Below are 20481 nucleotides of genomic sequence, written 5' to 3'. Positions count from 1 at the left end.
TTAGTTTTTGTGTAAGCGTGGTGTCTTTGTAATCAGACAGATGGCCTTGGTTTGATTTCTGACCTCAGGCTTTGCCCATCAGGGAAGAAAATGCCATTTGTTACTATCTAAAGGATCTGCATGACACATTACAGGGAATTCAATCTGGAGTTGAGGGAGGATTGCACACAGTGAAGTCCTACAAAAAGAATCGGGGCCAGAGTCCAAACACAGAAGAATCCTGCTTAAAGTGCAGAGGTTTCACATATTTATTAGAACAAGCACTAAGCAAAAATATCCTAAGTATAAAATCTAAATGTTCTTGAATCCTCACCCTGGACAGGAGAGTCACAGCATGAAGGGCAGATCCAAGTTCTTCTCACCGTTGCCAAAGTAGATGTAGCCATATTGCTTGGTCATTGGGACGTGGTAGAAGGTCAGTCCGAGCCATAGCAGGCTCCGCAGTACCACCACGGTGCCTCCCTTCTCTAGCTGGACACTCCAGGAGCCTGTGCAAGAGGATGTGCTAATGAGTTACTAGGAAGCAGGAAGAGGCAGTGCTGCTGGAGCAAGCTGTCTAAGCTGAGCAAAGGACTGCCATGGGTTCAGCCTCACCAGTTAACAGTGCACAGCGCTGCGCTGGTGTTTGTGACACCTGAAAGAAGGAAGCTGGAGACCAGAAACCTTGATAACCTTTTTTCTTTTGTCAGTTCATCACTGTTTCCATATGTCTGCCTCTAGGTTCACACAGTAGCATATTCCCATGGCTATGATGGTAATGCCATATGCGTCACAGGAAGGGACCCCTGGAGCTCCTATCTTGTATACTTGAGACCTAGTTGAAGCTACAGCTATTCTTGGCTGCTTCTGAGTGGGCAGCAGTTACTCTAACAAGCTCTGTCACCTACTTGGTCTAGCTAATAGCTACAGAGAGCCAAGACTAGCTACAGCAATCCTGCATAGGTATGAAATTTCTTCTTAAAATAAACTTGTAGCATCAGTAGTGGGAAGAGAAAGAAGGTGCTTTCCTGATCCAGGGAAGACTGGTTTTCCTGATGCAGCAACTGGGAAAGAGGAAGAAGAGAAAGCAGAAAGCAGAATATTTCCTATCTCAGAGAAATTTACAGAAAAGGTTAATTCTCTTCAGTCTTTCTTGGCTCCACCACTGGAGAGGATGTGCGTGGTAAGGGCAAAGGGATTAGTTTCTGCATTAATTTCGCTTTGGCTCTGAAGAGGATCTTCAGAGCCAGTGTAAAAATGCAATTTCTCCTGGATGCAAGGAGCTCTGAGCCACTGAGTATTTATTTTGCATCTGACATGACAGCCTGGGAACAATGCCAGAAGGGAGGGAAGGGGGCTGGAGCATCAGCTTGGATTCAATACCCTTGGAGGGCGAGGAGCTGCCAGGAGAGGAAAATGCCAGCTTCAGCACCAAATCAGTAATGCCTAGAGGCTGCATTGTAGGGAAGGTTCCTGCTGAATCTCCATCTTGAGGCAAAAGCCACAGGCACAAATTAAAAGGAAAAAAAAAAAAGGCAGTTGGAGCTGTCAGGCTACTACTGGCCTGGATTCAAGTCAGCCTATCTGCACCCTGAGCCAGAATCTGCCAGTTCCAGAGTAAGCAGAAGGCCCATAATGTGTTGGCCAGTTAGCCAGTATTCATCTTGTAGATAATTTTAGGCTCATCAATTTATGCTCTGACTCATGCTTACTCATGTCATGCTTAGCCTGGGGAAGGGCTTCTGTGATTGCTGTCAGCTGCCAGTCCTCCCCCTCACTTCCGACTCATGGCCAATTTTACTCACATCCGACAAAGGGCTGAAGAAGTTCCACCACAAGTTCCTACTACAGGTCTCCACAGAACATGGCCCAGGGGTTGACTGCAGCTATTTGGTCTGCCCACAGCTGTGAGGGAGCACAGTTTGCTTGGTTTGCCTGGGAGCTAGGAGGCAGCAGCTAGCTGGGCAGTTGGTGTTGGGGGTAACTTTGGGCTCTTGCACACTCACAGTACACGTAGTTTCGTATGCAGTTCATGGCAAACTACAGTAGTTGAGGGCTTGAAGGAGGGGAAACATGTATGTGGTGGCTGCAGAATCAGAAAGAAAAGCCACAATTGAAAGCCCTGTAAAACCAAGTGTTACAAGTTGTGCTGCTCACCTGTTTCCTATCTCTTTTCCTTGTATTTCCATACTTTTCAGAAGTTTGTTGGACAACATTGTTTGCCCTGTCTCCTTCAGCAACATGTTCCACAGCTTTGTTATACCATAGTATAAATCCTATGTCATCTTTATCTGTTACCTTTCAAAGTACCCTCTTCAGTTATGTGCAAATGTGGAACTAAATGGATAGCAAGAATGGCTGCCTTCTGTGACAGTCACTGAGCTAACAAACCGAGTCTGGCTGCAGGACACAAATACAAAAGAGACATTCACAGTCTTTAAAAACTCAGGAGATTTCTGCACTGGAAAGCTTCTGACTCACTCAGCTCCATGTTTCCACTAAAGACAAACAGCTGAAATCACAGTAAAGCAAAGCACTACTTAATACAGGGCAGGACCAGTACAGGTGTGTGCCATCTTTTCACCTTCCTTGCATGCCTGTAACATTCTAGTTAAAACATGAGCTACTGTCTTCACAAGCAGTGGTTTCACATACAAGGCAACCCCAGTCTCCCATGCAATCTCTCCATTGCCTCTCATGGACACAGACTGGATCAGATCTATGTCACACCTGAGTAAAAACACATGCTGTGTTTCAGCCAGTGGCATTAAAAATTCTGACCTATTGGGTTTTCAACAAAATCTGCATGTTCTTAAGAAATTTCATTACTTTGATAGTATGGAAACCCAGATGAAGAATACTTCACTCCAAGGCAGATCATCCAGTGGCTGAAGCACTACAGCCATCTGCTGTCAAAGGACAAGCTTTCAAACAGTTTCTTGAACTTTGCCTCTACAAGTTTTCAGTATTTGCTTAGTGGCAGTAGCTAGACTGTGCACGGGGCTGTTGAGCAACCAGTGGCAAGCACATAGGTCTGAATGCAATTGTGACAGATAACTTTTTCCATTTCTCCTTTGAACACTGAACTGACTTGACTTTAAGTGCATGGCTCTTTCAGCTTGAACTTGCAAAGTTATCTGCATGCCCTTCATCCAAATACTGGTGGGTCTCGCTACAGCTTTACACATTGGTTTGCAGAGGGGGGACTGTAAACTTTTGGAAGAGTTTCTCTGACAAAAAGATAATGGAATGAGGAACTCTGATTGTATTTTAGGACCAGTCCTCTGAGAAGCAAGTCTCTCAAGAATAGGACTGTGGCTTGCCTTGTTGGATAGCAAAAGCCTGTAGGGATTATCTAGTTTGCTAATGCCTCATGACATACTGAAAGCATCCAACAGCCTGGGTACACGATAGCATGTATATGTATGTTCATGTACACAAATGAACCCTCTGCCCCAAAGTATTTACAAAGCACAAAAGGAAATGCCTGGACCATGGCAAGTGGGAAAGGTGAGAGGGAAAGCAGGGGTATCAATGCTCTCAGGAACTATAACTGGATTCGGACTTTTTTGTTGGACAAATTTGCAGAGAGGCTGGAGAAAATCAAGTTCAACTTTATTGAATCCCCATACTTATGCTCTGGGACAACAGAGTACACTGATCTATGATCTTGGAACATGTACCCAGTGTTACACAGGCTTATCAATCTCTGTGGAGTATTCAGCAGCAGTTGACTGCTGATCAAAGGAACTTCCCATGCACCTTCACACCTGGCAGAAGTGGACAGATGTAATTGAAGACAGCTCCATTCACTTTTATGCCAGATCTCTGAAGCTGTGGTGTGCAGCTGTTTCGTTTCCCTCCAGCCTGTCCAAGCTGCAAACTCTCAAAGGGCTCAAATTCATAAATGTGAGATGTTTGGGAAATACCAAGTTGTTATACTTTCAGGTTCTTCTCCAAGCCTTGATTCTCCATCTAATTCTATGCAAATATGGACAATAAAGTTTTGCTGGTGCTGTGTAAGTATTCGTGTGTACTGAGGGCAAAACAAGCAGGTTACTTCAGGGCAATCCCAAATGGACTGACACAACATGGGCTGATAGGAAAAAATTTTAAGAAACTGCCTGAAACTATAATATCATTTTCACACAGATCCTGTTTGCAGCCAGAATTATGATTAGCCATAGAGCTGCAGGGCCAAACAGCAGCAGCAGTACCACCTTCACTAACCAGATCACTGGGCACGTTTCTCTAACCCAGCTATGGTAAGTGATTTAGTCATGTCCTGGGGTCAGCAGTAGCAGTCATTTTTCTCCTTAGTAGCTGGTGCAGTGCTGTGGTTTTGACTTTCAGACTGGGAATAACTCTGATAACACTGATGTTTTTTAGTTGTTGCTCAGTAATGTTTACTCTGACCAAGTACTTTGTGAGTCTCATGCTCTGCCAGGGAGGAGGGGAAGCCAGGAGGAAGCAGAGACAGGACACCTGACCCAAACTGACCAAAGGGGTATTCCATACCACAGCACGTCATGCCCAGTATATAAACTGGGGGCAGTTACCCGGAAGGCTAGCTCACTGCCAGGGTCAGGCTGGGTATCAGTCAGCGGGTGGTGAGCAGTTGTATTCTCTTCCCTTGTTATTTCCCTTATCATTATTATTGGTGGTAGCAGCAGTGGTTTTGTGTTACACCTTAGTTACTAAACTGTTCTTATCTCAGCCTGTGGGAGTCACATTCTTTCCATTCTCCTCCCCAACCCTCAGGGAGCGGGGAGAGGAAGGAAGGGGAGTGAGCCAGTGGCTGCATGGTTCTGGGTTGCCAGCTGGGCTTAAACCACGACAATTCAGTACACTTTTCCAGGCTAGACTTCTGCAACATACAAAACCAATTCAGAAACTGCACTTGATACACAGTGCTGGTGTCTGCCTTCTTAGAAGACATCACATTACAGTTCTGGGACCTGTCTGCTTTTCTTGGTCCTTTAAAATCAGAAATTAAGAGTCCATTATCTCAATACTTATTTTCATAGAAACAATGAACAGTTTGGGCTGGAAGGGACCTCATCCAGTTCCAACCCCCTGCCACAGGCAGAGACACCTTCCACTAGACAAGGTTGCTCAAAGTCCTGTCCAACCTGCCCTTGAAACTGCCAGGGATGGGGCAGCCACACCTTCTCTGGGCAACCTGTGCCCCACCATGCTCAGAATAAAGAATTTCTTCTTAATGTCTAACTTAAATCTACCTTATTTTTTTTCTACATGTTAGTATTTAAGGAACTAGTATATTAAAATAAATAAAAGAATATTTGAGCTCACGAGACATGGAGAAAGTTGTTCTCCTTAAAAGATCCAAGACAAGTGTATTCTCTTCCATCACAGCTCAAATTTCACGATCTTCAGACACAATACTTTTTCAGGCCCACCTTTCTTGTAGGAGTTTGAAATAATAATGTTATAAATCACTCCAAAAGTACTTTAATCAGCAGCTAATGAACAGTATGAAATAATAGCTTAAAATTAATATGCCTTCTTTCCTCCTTCAAAAGAAGGTCTTAGAAATGCATTTAACAATACAATTTTAAAAAGGATGAGGAGAATTGGGGATTACTAATTATGAAAATTAAAAGCTTTTATCTTCTTTTTAAGAACCTTCCCTGCTATTGCAAATGGTTCTTGGAGTAAAATCATTGCATAGGTAACTGTAGGTCTGTATTATAATAAAAATGCAGAAGCAGGATGCTGGGTTCAAATTCTTGCTAACATTGGCTCAGAATATCCCATGCCAGTCCCTGTGCTCATCATTGCCCTTGTATCAGATAACAGGTCTCTTACTGGGAGGCTAGGAAGCTGTAAGCAAGCATCATCAGTCTGTAAGGCACACCAAGACTCCTAGATAAAAGTCGTTAGGAAAAACATTATTACTTGCATTAGAGGGAATAGAAGTAGAACTTGGGGACAGCAAGTAAAAGCTGGCTTTCCTGGTGTTAAATACTGATTTTAACTTGCATCTGTGTGTGAGCTGTAGCCTGTGTTGTCTGTAAATCAGGCAGCAGAGTGAACTTCGCAATCATGCAAAGCCGCTGAGGTGCAGGGAACTGGAGGTCATTGCTCTCGTGCTGGAGATTTCTAACAGTAACACTGCCCTGGTGAGGTTTCCATTCTTCAAAATACATTTTTTTTAAGAAAAAGTTAATTCTTAAGCTGCACCCAGCAAACCTAAGGAAGCCAAGCACTGTCTGTGCTGAGGCCATTGCCTGTTGCTGCTCCAGAAGGGAAGGGAGGGAGCTGCTGTGTGGGAGGAAAGAGCATGGGAAAAATATCCGCTGGATGAAGATCTGGAGCTTCCTATTCCCTCTTTGGATCAGCCTGCAGCCTCCACCCCTCCAAACACAGGCAGGAATTCTGAGGAGTTCCTTACATCTTTCCCAAACAAGAAAGTGCTTTGAAGATCCTGATGCTCACCCAGTGTTAAACCACTGCCTTTTTTATGGCCCTTCAACAGCTGCCAGGACACCAGGGCTGAATTTCAAAAGTCAACATCCTTCTCAGCTTCTTCTTCCTTTCCAGTCGCCAATAGAAATCCCTGTCTCATCCCTCATGTCTGTCTCGGCTATGGGCTGAATCTTGTAATCCACAGAGGCAAGAGGGTGCGTGAGATGTTAGCTTTTAAACAAAAGCCTTTTAAGAGGGCTGTTTGCAGAAGAACTTTCCTGCCATAACTGGTCCACTTTCAGTATGACCTCTCATAACATTGCTGCTTTGGAGGTGATTCAGCAACGCCACATTTCAGTGCAAGCTTGAGAAGAAACAGCTTTAAAGAGCTAGACAGCCTGATAGAGAGGCTCCATGTCACAAATGCTCACAGAGGGTCATAAAAGTGACATTATCAATTCCTCTTCAAAGGAGGAAATGTCTCAAGGGAAAAGCAGCTACAGCTTGGTTGCACTTACCATTAACACAATATGCTCCCACAAGAGCACGTTATAACATATCTTGCTGCAGTCAGTCCTGAGAGAGAGTGGAGTAATAGGACAAATGTTAACACCCAGAGAGGGGCAACGTAACCATTTCCCTTTGCAAAAGCAGCCACTGCTTGGCTGCCTGACCCTAAGCACTTAGCTCTGACAAAGCTACACTACACCCATGGGATTTAGCTTCGATTTGCTTCCAACAGAAAACCCTACACTGGGAAGAGTTTCCTACTTTTAATCTGCTGTCTGTAGGGAACAAAGACAAATCGCAAAGCACAGCAGCTGTAAGGAAAGGCCACCGTGCTTTGGCTCTCAACAAATTTCGACACACGGACATTTCAAACACAGCCTACCAGCCATAAGGACACATCCATTCTTATGTGGGGCTCAAACTCCTTTATGCCACTTACTGGCTGCAAACTACATCTCTTTCATTTGCTTGACACACCACCTGCACCCCATATGTTAACACTGCTGTCAATATTGCCAAATCCCCGTATAACTATTTAATAATAATTAAATAAAAACACAGACTGGTTGCAGGTTCAGTACTGTTTTAAAAAGCCTCCAGAGCCAGGAAAGCACAGCTTACAAACAGTCAGATGCTGCCAGGCTCTTGCCTGGTCCTAATGCCTGCCACATCTTTGACACACAAATACAACCATGCCCAAAACTCAAAGTAAAATGATCTTGCTTCAGAGGCTTTTTCTCTCCATTATCTTCTGCCACTGGGGACACCTCTGCAGCAGAAATAATTAAGACAGGCCTGGCCCTTCTGTTTACGCACAAAGTACCTGTTTCCTGCTGACAAGGAAGACTCAGGCACTGCAATGATGAATAGTATTTAGGTGCCTCTGAGTACTGGGTGAAATTCAGGCCATACTTAGACATCTGACAACAGGGCTGCTTAATCCAGTTAAAACAGCCTCAGTCTTCAAACCCTTATTCCCCTCCCTCATCACTCTTCCCTCATAGAGACCACAAAAGTGTTTATTTACTGCTCAGTGAACCAGGTCAGGGAAATGATCTGGCTGAAAAATAGTCTAGCCAAAAATAAAGTTATTTTCCCAGCTGGAATCTGCTGCACAGCCAGCAATGCCAACACAAAAGAACGGACAATATGCAGACATAAATGAGCAGCAGAGGATGGTAAGGACTGAAAAAGCCAGCACAGAAGTAATACACATTACATTATAGCCTCCTCCAGTTAGTTTGCCCTTTAGTCATAAATCCACCTGATAAATAGAATAAAGCTATAATAGTTTTTTACTTTTTGTTGTTGTTGTTAAGAAAAAGATGCAGACTTTGCGCAAAAACCATCCAGAACAGGGCTGTGCACTGGGGGAAACAGCAAGACAATATGCAATCAGAACTTACGAGGAGTAGGAAAAACTGATTTGAATCCCTGCTATCTAGATTCTGACAACTACAGTACAGACCATTGTATTTAAGGTCTTCTGTAGTATGTTTGGAAATCTCTCAGAGTGGTAATGCACCCTCCTTCCAAAGCACAAGTTTATGCTGGATCTCGTCACACTCCATATTTCTTGTTCAGCTGGTCGCTCTGGAAACGTTTTTGGAGCGTGCCACGAGTCACGTAGCATCTACCTGGGGAGCCCCTGCATTAATCCGTCACCTTCGTGGGCTCCTGTGAGCCCATTGGTTGGTAGGAAGAAAAAGAAGGAGTCTCTCGCTCCTCCCTGCTCTGAATGAAAGACGCTTCCTCTAAATCTTGCTACAGGATTTCAGGCTCAATTCAGCTTCTTTGGGGCTTTTGTTACCAAACAAATGTGATGTCTTTGAAAGAAAGATTAACAGTTTGATGAAAGGATGCAAGGGACAGCTTTGTTCTAGCCTGCTTCCCCCTAGAGCTTTCGGTCACTGTCACTTTCTTACCCACGGGAGAATATCTGTCTGACTCTCAGAGGAGATTATGACCACCTTGTAAGATTTTGCCTCTCCTGGTAACAAAGCATGGGCCACTTTGAGGAGGTGATAATGATGAACAGGGGCTGGATTAGGGGCAAAGAACCTCACATTGATCTCTGAATCCTGAGAGAACACAAAGCATTCGATGCTGGGATTCAAAACCCACCAAATACTTACGGCACATCCAATTCACTCTCCTCCAGGAGGGGCCAGGCTACAAGCCCTGTCAGTTTCCCAGTTGTACTTCTTACCAAATCATCAAATTAGCAGGACTGGTTAAAAGGGCTTAAGATGAGGAACAGATTGTAAACTGTCCATGTTTTCCTACTAAATCAGGTATGAATCCCAAATTACCTAGAGTTTACCAGTTTCTGGGAAGACTGTCACACTGAGTATAGCCCCACAGTTGTGTTGATAATGAAGCTAGTTCAGACCACTAAGGATGGCCAAGCATCTTCCGATGCTTGGGATCGCCTAACTATCTCTGTGCGGCACAACTGCTGTACAAATATACCCATATATTAACCGTCCTTTTCCTTTTACACTGCCACACACCCCTTCAGCATGCAGAATTCCAATCCACACGATGCCTGTGTACAGTAAAACAAGTCAACACCCACTGACTTCCTCCCTGCAGAAGTTCTATAGCCAAAGGGGCAGCAAAAAGCAGAGCAAAGCTGTATCTGCAGGGCTGGCACCAGTGCCAACTGCTGCACTCCTTACGTGGAGTCCCTTCAGAAATAGATCATTCCCAGCAAAAGCTGACCTCGTTCCGACTTCAGTGACACACAGACTGCCCTATGCGTTCCCCCACAGGTAATTTTTCATTTCCTAGAGAAAGGGTTAGGCCAAGGCTGACTGATGTGGTGATAAAACTACTACTTCTGGTTCTAAGAGGCTTTACCCGCATTTCCCATCAGTTCAGCAAGAAGTTCACCTCCTTTTCATGCCCAAAGAATCAGGAGCTAAAATGCACACAGGGTAGGCCACGGTTTCTTTTACTAGGAGGGCAAAATTTTAAGTACAGTTCCTGGAAAGTTGCTACAAAGACTCTGCTTCTGTCCTCATTTTTTCACTGCAGCAGTCAGCTGAGCAAAGGACTCTACCACAGACCTCAGATGATGGGCAGCTCTGCTCCAGTATAAACTCATCCAAGGCCTCTGACTAAACAAGACCCCTGAAGTGATACAGACCTAGGACCCAAAAGCAGTGAATGCACTGCTTTATTACCCACAGACACAAAGCCCAAGGAAAACAGACTCCTTTCCAGAAATCAAGGCAGACCATGGACAGCCAGTCAAAAGCTATAACAGTAGCTGGCTCTGGCGCCCTCCTGCTGTGCTGCCATGTGAGAGGTTCCAATCTGATCGTGAACTCATGAGCTGGCAGCACCCCAGCTTGTAGGAGAGACATCTTGTCTTGCTCCCAGGCAACTCTCTTGGGTCACTGCAGGAGTGGCCTTAACAGCCTTTAAAGGTTCCCCAGCCCACACATCACTAGCAACAACGAAGAGCCTGTCTACTTTTGAAGGATGTGGAAGACATGTTTATGTATTTGTATATGTCCATTGCATGCCTGTGATCTCTAAGGGTGATAAGAAAGCTATTGAAAAGCCCAGTGACCATTCCAGAAGCAGCCTAAGCTTGGAAGGGACAGACTAGCTTCTCCATACCTACAGTTCAGGAGGTCAGTATACCACACACAGTCTGGAAACTCAGGCCATAGCTTCTCCTCAATTTGATGCTGCTGTTCGTGCTTTTCTTTCTCATTTTACTTCTCTGTGGTTTCCTTTTCTGTGCTCAGCACTGACAATGCTGGCACTAGAGTGCGCCCTGCTGGAAGGCAACAGCTACAGCCATCCTAGGATTATTTCTAAGGATGGCCGACTTCGGGTTTAACTGAGAAATTCAGGTACTGATGCTGTAACTGATTACCCACTGAGCTACTGGGTTCGAGTATAACAATTGAAAGCCGACTGTTCTGGTGCACAGTAATCTGTTTTACTCCTTCTATACCACTCTTATAAAGCTTATTTGTCAAAACCACTTGTGTAAGTGGCAGGTAAGTCCATGGGATAATGTAGCTCAGTTTCACAGATTCACTGAGCCTAAAGATTACCTCTTCTAATCAGGAATAAGATAGCTGTGAGCCACATGAAGTATTTCGGTCTACATTTTGGCCACCTCTTTTTTTCCCTTGCTAACACGAAGCAGTGTCCTCTCATTCATTATGGATCTTTTAGTTTGGATTTCAGTGAGACAGCTTGAAAAGCCTTGTCCCCGTGTGGCTCTTGGCAGGCTAAGAAGTAAAGTGCTCTTGCTCTCAGCTTTCACAGAGCTGGGGAGGTGCTGCTTATTGTTAAGCAATGAAAGGGGAGGGCTCAGGTCACATCTGTGAAATGTTAGCAGAGAAGGGAGGCTGGGTGAAAGTAGGTGGCCAGCACAGCATAGCACTTTGCTGGATTCTGCAAGGCCACTGGGGAGATAGGCAGCCATTTGTCTTAGAGCCCTGATAACGGGCAGACTTGTTCTCTGCTGGCTAGCTGAGGGTTGTAAATACCTCTGCAGACACACTCTTCAAATGGCTGTAGACGAGGCTGATAGGGGATTAATCGCCTGGAGGTGGGGTCAAAAGGGAGTTAATTAGCTGTGCTAACGCATGGAGATAAAGCAGGTTCCTGCCTCCTCACCTCCATCCTTCCAGCACCTAGGTTTTTGGGCAGCCAAAATGGGGCAACCAAAATGGGTCTTGAGCGCAACCAAAGGAAACTATCTCCCACTTAGAAATGCAACCTCTCCATCTTCAAAGACCCATTATGTACCAGCTTTTGCTAAACCGATCAAGAGTGTGCTAATGAAGCTCAGAGGACAGGAGTTAGTGTTCTAACCCAGGCTACTGTTCAACAAGTTTACAAAAAAGTTAATTCCAAAAGTATTCAACCAAGGAAATAGCCAGAGATCCCTTTGTCTGTAATGTGGTATAAGGAATGCTCCAAATGCAGTTTGGGGTGAAGAAATAGAGCTACAGACTGAGTGGCTGTCACTCCCTCCACAGTCAAAATGGCAAAGAAACTGAAATCCTCTTCTGTCTAGGTACTATAGCCAAATCTTGAAACAGCAAGTAGACAACTCACTATGATCCACCCTGCCACTTTATACATATTTAGAATAATACTATAGTCTCCACCAGCATTACAGTCAGCAATTACATTGAAAGGTCTCAGCTCCCCAGTTTAGCCTTCAAAATGGACAATGGTAAGTCAAGAATCTCCTCGGTCCTACTTTTAGCCCTCATGCATCATAGTCCAGAAAGCAAAGCCTGTGCTTAGAGTCACTGTCTCAGGGACCCACTGTCACCTTTGTGTTATTGTCACTGACAACGAAGAAGCCCATGATCACCTTCCATGGCTGTTGTCAAGTTTACAGCCAGGGGTACCAGGAAATCATCTGTTCTGGACTCCTACACACCCCTGCCCATTAAACTGAACTCAGTTACTCATGTCTTGGACTAACAACTTCTATTTGCATTTGGCTAAAACACAGTTCCCAGGAAGACATCCAGCATGATGTTAAGATGCCAAGAGACACAGACCCTCCGTTGCCCTTGCTAGGCTGGTAATCATTTCACTGTTCAAATTTGTATGTAATTTTTTCACTTTAGTTTTTCTAGCTATAATTTTCAGATGCTGATTCCTGTTATGCCTTTTTTCTCTGCTACATTAAATAGATCTTTAGTACCTAATACTTAAACCCCATGGAGTATTTACACAGTCATTCTGTTATTTTCTGCAAGATAAACAGATTGAACTGTTTATGTCTCTTACCAGCCCTTGAGTCATTTTGTGGCTCTTTTCTGCAACTGTCCAATTTTGCAATGTGTAGTAATCCAGTTATGATTCCACTAGCAGTAGATGCAAGAGTAAAGTCATCTGCCTGTTCCTATTCGCTACACCTTTTTTTGTACATCTATACATCAAATTAGCCTTTAAGTCTTGGGATCAGACTGGGAGCTGGTGTTCACTGCGTTGTGTCTCAATTTCCTTTTTCAGCCATAGCTTCCGAAATACCGTTCTTACATTGCAGACTTCCAGTCCCTGCTCATGACTTTGTAGATAGCTACATCAAAATGTGCTTTCTTTAAGTAAGCCCATTTTATCAGATCTCTGTAGCCGCCCTGCCCTTGTCATTATTTGTCTCTCCACCAATCCCCTACTTCCAGATCACTTAAAAATAGGTTGGAGAATATCAGTACTGGCACTGATCCCAGCTGAGGCCCCCTCTGACCCCTTCCAGAAACACACTTGTTCAGTGATTTCTGAATCACAACTACTAATCAAGATAAGTCATGGGGAATATTTCTGCAATGATGGGATTTATTAACAGTTAACATTGTAAGTATGCCACAAGTATCCTGAGATAATGATTTCAGGAGTAACTTACCTGGCTTTGCCATTTTCATTTTTTGACCCACAGTAAAGGTTGTCTAACTCCATCCTCCCTTAGCAAACAGTCTGAAAACTGGCTGAAACACTATTTTATTTTAATTTGATTCATCTCCTAAATAAACAAATAAATTATTGAGCATTTCTGCCCTTCCACATTCTTCGCAGCCTTTTTACCATCGCTGCTTAATGCCAGTTTCCAGTACCATTGCTGGAAATGCCAGTGTTTTCTTTTCTTCTCAATATAGTTAGAAAAAAAAATCCTCCTTACAGTTGTCATGGATTACTCCAGGATATTGCAGCTTCCTTTGTCATTTTTTACTCATTGTAAATTGCAATTTTTATCAATCATTTGTTGTTCCCACTTTAATGCATTTCCTTTTATATTGATTTTTCTATTCTTTAAAAATTTAAATTCTTTAAATTTAAATCCTACTCTTATTTAACAGTGAACTCAGGCTTTCAACCAAAAGCAGCTATTTATTGACTGGGAGTCATGACTTTTGAATAAAGTCTTCTATATAAAACTTATTTCTACTCATATCTCTTCCTATCTACATTTTTCTTTTCCTTTGCCTAGGACACACCTCCACTCCTGCATCAGTCTTTAACAGTGCCCTGTTGGGGTCCCATATCTCCATATCAAAGTGATCTATCTGAGTCAGTAATCTGTAACAAACTTTCAGAGCAGGGTCAGGTTACTGCTTTACTGAACCACAGTTTGAAAGCTCAAAGAACTGAATTCTCCATCCCGTTTTACTTCCAAGCTTTCCATTCTACACTAGCACCTTAAGCTTTCTGCCATCCCCTTCCTTAATCCTTGCAGAATGTATCATTGCTTCATCCAATGCCATGGTCACAGTAAAACCATCCTTCCCTCTCCCTTTTCACTTTCCCTGTCATGTCAATGCCTGATAAATGACTATTATTTCGTATCTACACAACATTAGGTCATCAAGTGAAAATGCTGTAGGCATGCTAGGAATTACTGCTATTTGCTTTGCCATTCCATTATCTGCAAGCACATGTAAAACTGCCACAACTCCAGTTCCTGAAATGCTATTGCCCAGGGTGCTGAACTGCATGCAGCAGAAAAGACCACACTGGCAATCTGCCAGGAGCTGAAAGGCTACATCTAATTGTGCATAAAGTTGAGCAGATTGTCTGCTTAGACTAGAGCAAACAAGCTTATCTTTAATGCAGACATATGGCAGCAAAACCTACAGATCCCAGCATGCAACGTTCTGGCCAGCTGGCCATTTGGATCAGAATGAAGCATTACATGATCTGATACTGTGGTGACAGAAGATCAGTATCGCAGTCAGTCCATGTTCAAAAAAATACTCCATGTCCAAACTCAAATTCATGCGTTTGGCTCAAAAAGCTGAAGACTTTAAGGGGAATAAACCAACTGAATTTGCTTTTGTGACAGGATTCACATTCTCCCACTTTTCTCTGCATTTTTTTTTTAAATGTGGGGTTTTTAATAAAAGCTAAGTCACAGTCTCTGGGAGCTGAGACATCAAGAAAAAACAGACAGACTCACAGTATGATTAGGGGAGGAGCAGCAACATATTCTGAACTCTTAAAGTGCACAGATAACCCAATAGACACACACACAGAATCTGGAAGGTGCAATCATGACAGGTACCACTGGTAAAGATAAGAGTGGCAGACAGTTTTGTTATAAAACTCCAGGTTTTCCAATCTTGTACTGAACTCTCCGCTTTTACCATCGTTTCCCTTATTCAGCCTGGATTTAACTTCCTTTCTTCCCACCTCTCAGCTGTCATATAAAATGTTCTCTCTGCCTCCAACTTTCCATTCTGTAAGACACCTCTGCTCTCCTATAATGACACACCATACATTTTATGACAGTTACCCCCTTGACAGCCGTCACAGAGGCTCAGTCTCCAATTTATAAAGAAAACTATTCCAACAGAGTTGTTACTTTTAGACAAGTTAAGATTAGCCCTTAATCTCTCAGTCCTATTCTTCAGGTCTTTTAAGATGCTTTTAAGGAAATTCTAGCCAGTGCAGGCTAGAAGCATCACTCAGATGTCACTCACCCCCAGTCCACTTCATGTGTATTTGTTGAGGGCAGAGACAATTCTGACTTCAGTCACAGTTCAATAGATTTGGGAATTCCTACTTCTACTGACAATAATTGTTCAAGAGAAGACCTAGTTAGGAAAGGGAAGAAAAGTTTTAGGTCAAAATGAAGGGATTTGACAGAGCTATGAACAATCAATGTGTCAGGAGACACAAAAAGCACTGTCTGCTCTGGATCAGGACCAACACACACTGGCAGACCTGAAGTAAGGTAATCCAAGAACCAGCATTTGAGTGCCTTGCAACCAGAACTGAGTGACTTTGGCAGAGCTATGCTGATAATATCAGCAGAAAGCCTGTGTCTGCCCTCCATTCTTCCCCACACACGCATTTTCACAAGTAACCGGTACTTTAGGCAACTTGAATGCTTGTCTAAAGGTTGACCTTTCTTTAATGTTACAGCTCCTGTCTGCATGTGATAGAGTGCAATTAGAGAGGCTACATGCTTTGCTGATCCTGTAACCAGTTCATGTCTTACTTCCTTCACCTGACAAGCTCATTCCATCAGTCCTCAGGTCCAGTCCAAAAAAGAGCAGGACAGAGCAGCCAGAGCTGCATAGGCACCATGATGAATCTTCTTTGCCATTAAGAAGCACTCCGCCTCCCTTGAGCTCAGGTAGTCTTTGAGAGGTAACTTTTTTGAGGAGGCTGAAATCTGCATTAACCACAACCCCCCAGGAAGGGGGCAAAGGTTCACAGTAACACAGACCTCAGGTTGCCTCAGGGAAGACAAACATGACAACAGCACAGCTGAGCCGCAGCTTCTATTTTCCACAAGGTAAAATACAGCTATAAGTCAAATTTGATTTAAAGACTTCAACAAAACCACCATCTTCATGTCTAACACACAGCATGACTTGCCAGTTGCCTGGTCCCTTGAACTAGATGTGGAACACTGCAGAATAATATCTGTAATCTTTCAGAGGTGGCTAAAACCAGCTCTGTGATGCAAATCAGCCTTCAGGCACTTAGCCCTTGGTGCCTGTATTCTAGTAGAAACATAGAAAGCACCACAGATTCATCTCCTGCTTCAGTGGCTCTGTAGTTTCAGGCCTCACAAACCCAAAAATCTCTCTACCACAAACCCTAGTAAAAAAGGGAGAGAGAGGGAAATACAAACCGTAGCAACACCTGAACTACCATAAGAAACTGCAGCTAAAGTTTTCTTAGGAGTTGACTAGTACTAATCCCGCTTGCAATACTCATTTTTTGAGACAAAAGGGCCAGCTTATTGAGCCAGTGTATGTAAAAATGTGCAGTCTCTCCAGACTGCACCTCTGGAAAATGACTGCCACAAGGACATTCCTACTAAGTTGAACAATGGCTTAGATTTTCCTGCTGTTTATGCTCTGAACAGTCAAAAGTGTTCAGAATGCAGGCAGCAGCTCACTAAGCTCAGTCTTAGGTCTTTGGGGTTTTTTTGCCAAAGGAAAAACTGGAATGTATATATATATATATATATATATGTAAAGCCTGAGAAGCTATTTACAGCACTGGCAATGCACTGTCCTTCCAGCCAATTCCATCTGGCACAGGTCACCTACTATCCTATCTTGCTACTTCAGGATAGGAAAGAAATAGCAAAGCAAAGTTCTGACTGTGTCCCGAGACTCTTTCTAGACAGCAGAATGTGAAAACACTTGGTCCAATTAAAGAAGAAAATTAAAAAAATACAGCAAATCAGCAAAAAGCAGTTAGAAGCTAATAACAACTTGTTCCCATCTCTTTAGAGAAAGATTCTGCCAGAGACATCCCTAGAGGAGGCTTTAAATATATTTAACAGTTGTCCAGCAGAACCGTACAGATGTGAACTGAATGTACATTTCAGTATGCACATCTTTCTTCCTCCTTCCACGGTGAGTAATCCTGCTGAAGTACAGATTATTTCACACTGCAGCATTTCTATCAGAGTTTATCAAAGGAACTTTTGAATTCAGCCTCTCAAAGATATCAGTTTAGTGTTAATGACAGCCCATTTAGACAAAAAACAGGAATAGTGAGGTGGGATGAGAGGTGTGAATTACTTCAAACCATATAAATTCCCTCGATCAGTGGTGGAGTTCTCTCTCCCCAGAGGAACACCAGCTACCACAGGCTTTACAGAAGTGAGGCCAGAATATGGCATTCAGGCAGAAAGAGTAACTGCTGGTGTGGTCAGACCTGTGGAAAGGGTGTGACAGCCATGGTACACTTACATCTTACCATTGTAAGCCTTTATAATTACTTAAAAAAGGAATTAAATACAATATGTAGTAAAGGATAAAGTTCCTTTACAGATTTGCATAAGCAAATACCAACTCTACAGTAACCTAACACCTTGTTACCTTGGCATTTCCCAGACTACTCAGGCAGCCTTTCATTTCATTATAACTGTAGATTCTGCTACCTTTACCTTGTGGGATATCATGCTCCAGAGAGTCTAGAAAGTCAGTGGATGGGTCCAGATCAGCCTTTTCCAGCAGAGTTTTATTCTTCAGATTAACAGGCTCAGTAAAATGGAAATAGGAACTTAATTTTTTTGCCTCCATGAAAGAAAGACCTGCGAACAACCATTGGTGACCATTAATACAGCAAGCTAGGCTAACATTCACTGTATCATCAAATACCATATTGTTTCTCTAACACCCACTGCATAGAACAGAAACACGATCTTTCTTCAGTGGACTCCACAGAAGATCAAAGGCTTGCCAGAAACAGGGCAGCAGCACTCCCTGATACCGTGCACTGCAGACCATGCTAACTGCAGCTCAGAGAAGCAATGGAGACTGAATTGAGACCAGCCCTCTGTGCCCATTTGCTTGCATCCTGTATCTAGACGGAGAATTCACTGCAGCTATAATTGCTAAACACTGACATAAACTATACAGACAAATGGAACTACAGGTTTAATGACTCAGAGCCATTACTAACTCTCCTCCCACCTCCCAGAGTTGAATCATGCACCTGAATATTAGTGGCATTGAATTCTCTCCTCCCGTTCATCTTACCCAAGGAAAAAATAAACCTGAAATCAAAATATCAACTAGAGAAAGTCATCTTAATTTACAGCCTTTATGATCAAAGTACAGTTGATCCTGATAAAGAAAATGGGACTTTACCTTCAAAGTTTCTGTTTTCATGCACAGACCCAAGAGGAGTCTTCACAAATGCCCCTCGGGGGATGATACCAACCGCTCTGTCTATCTGTTCTATTGTAGCCACAAGGCGGACCTCCTCCTTGATCAAGTTCTTTAAAGTAAAATAGGCACATTTTAAAGGCAAAGACTAGCCTTGTTGTCATTTCTGAAAATAAACTCGAGGTGACAGTAGAAACCACAACTGACTCATCAGCTTGGAGCCCAATGGCGCTAAGAGTAGGACCTCAACCTGGACATTCTTCTCATGAGATGACAGCAAATGTGGCTAGGAGCAGACAGTCAGGACCCACCAGTGGTCTAACTATCCCTCCCTCCATCCCTTCTTCCCTCCCAATTAAGCCACTTATGACTTGTCTATTCATTTATAAATAATGGTGCCTGCATTTCTATTAAAGCTTCAGAAACTGCAGTGTGAACCTGTACCAGTTGTGCATAATAAAACATAAGGGGGATACAGTATTTCTGAGCCATGTCTTTAACTCCAGCAGTAACTGAAATCAATCAAGAAGCTGTTGCTACACAATGACAGGAAGGAGAAAATTGGGTATATTTTGCCTGAGCTCAGGCTGCTTATTACAAACAAGGAGGAGGAGCCACCACCTGTCCAGTGTGAGGGGTACAACTGTAGCAAAGACAGTGCAGAAGTGTTTTGCTGTATTTACCTCCTTATCACCTTCAATCAACTTCTCAGCATCTTCTGCGTTTATCTCAGCGAGCTCATACGCAAAAGAAGGATCTCCCTGGAAGCGGCCCGTCAGCTGCTCAGCCTGCGCAATCATCTCCTCCGTCACTGGTGGCAGGAGGCTCCATTCCACGCAGTTCAAGCTGTAGCGCAAGCATGACACAGGCCTGAGCTCGCGGAAGAACCCGGATTAATGCAGCCTTGCCAGGTCCCTCACGAGACAGAGAAGCCCCCTCCAGGGGAGCTGGGCAGCCCGCCCTGGCTCCCCAGTCCCTTCTCCCACCAGCTCCCAGAACGGCCCCCCCCGGTCCCACCCGCTACCAGGTCGTCCCCTGCACGGAGCCGCGGTGAGGCCCGGCCCGACCTCCGCACCTGTAGAGGCGGCTGCGGGGCGCGGCGCGGTCGGGGCCCAGCCCCTCGGCGATGTAGTAGGCGCCGCGCACGCCCTGGATGCAGCCCCAGAACCAGACCCGATCGAAGCGGTAGTCGCGCTGTAGGAGCAGCAGCGAGGACCCCAGCACTGCCCGCTTCTCCGGGCTCAGCCCCACACCGCCGCCGGCCGCCAGCTCCAGGGCAGCGGGCAGCGACGCCGCGTCCATGGCGGCCCCGCGTCGCCGTTGCCAGGCAACCGTCGGTCGGGATGGAAGGCTAGGGTCAAAGGTGAGGACGTGCTTCCGCTGCAGGGAAGGGTCCAAAACGTCCATCAAAGTCAGCGCCCTGGCAGAGGCCCGGGGGGAGCGGCGCTGCCATGGCAACAGCGGGTCCCGCCTCCCCGCTGCCATGGAAACGGTGCCGTGGGCGCAGGCCGACAATGGCGAGCACTCGCTGCCGCCTCTGTGCCCGCTGGACGGCCGGTGCCGCGCCTTCCCTGAGCGGGGCTGAGGACCTGAGAAGGGCGGTCATGGAATCATAGAATGGTTTAGTTTCAGAAAGACCTTCAAAGATCATCAAGTCCAACTGTTACCGCAGGATTGCCAAGGCCACCACTAAACCATGTCACTCCAGACCCTTCACTAGCTTTGTTGTCCTTCTCTGGTTACCCGCTCCAGCACCCCAATGTCTCTCTTATAGTGAGAGGCCCAGAACTGAGCACAGGATTAGAGGTGCAGCCTCACCAGTGCCAAGTATGGGGAGGTGATTACTTACCTGGTCCTGTTGGCCACACTCTATGATATAGGCCAGTTTGCCATTGGCCTTCTTAGCTGCCTGGGCACAAGCTGCTCATGTTCAGCT

At 44.6% G+C, this 20481-nt stretch overlaps 1 protein-coding gene across 4 annotated transcripts; it reads right to left on the bottom strand.

The window, feature by feature from the left end:
- Positions 1-224: 224 nt before the first annotated feature.
- On the bottom strand, positions 225-19983 carry RSPH9 (radial spoke head component 9). Of its 4 annotated transcripts, none has more exons than XM_061365942.1 (5): positions 19621-19982; positions 19229-19391; positions 18528-18657; positions 17822-17968; positions 225-488 (listed from the first exon to the last, which is right to left on the bottom strand). In XM_061365942.1, the coding sequence occupies exons 1-5, from the start codon at positions 19950-19952 to the stop codon at positions 328-330; spliced, it is 933 nt and encodes a 310-aa protein (XP_061221926.1). In that variant the 5' UTR covers positions 19953-19982; the 3' UTR covers positions 225-327. The 4 variants fall into 4 exon arrangements, with proteins under 4 accessions (XP_061221926.1, XP_061221928.1, XP_061221927.1 ...); XM_061365944.1 differs by lacking the exon at positions 225-488 and adding an exon at positions 624-2065 and having other exon boundaries at positions 19621-19983; XM_061365943.1 differs by lacking the exon at positions 225-488 and adding an exon at positions 3533-4015 and having other exon boundaries at positions 19621-19983.
- Positions 19984-20481: the final 498 nt, after the last annotated feature.

This window comes from Neopsephotus bourkii, unplaced genomic scaffold, assembly GCF_033783945.1.
Source record: "Neopsephotus bourkii isolate Nb327-2 ecotype Australia unplaced genomic scaffold, CSIRO-AGI_Nbou_v1 NB_1292, whole genome shotgun sequence".
Classification (NCBI taxonomy): domain Eukaryota; kingdom Metazoa; phylum Chordata; class Aves; order Psittaciformes; family Psittacidae; genus Neopsephotus; species Neopsephotus bourkii.
The sequence above is the reverse complement of the archived record's forward strand: the minus strand, read 5'-3'. Positions and strand labels throughout refer to the sequence as shown.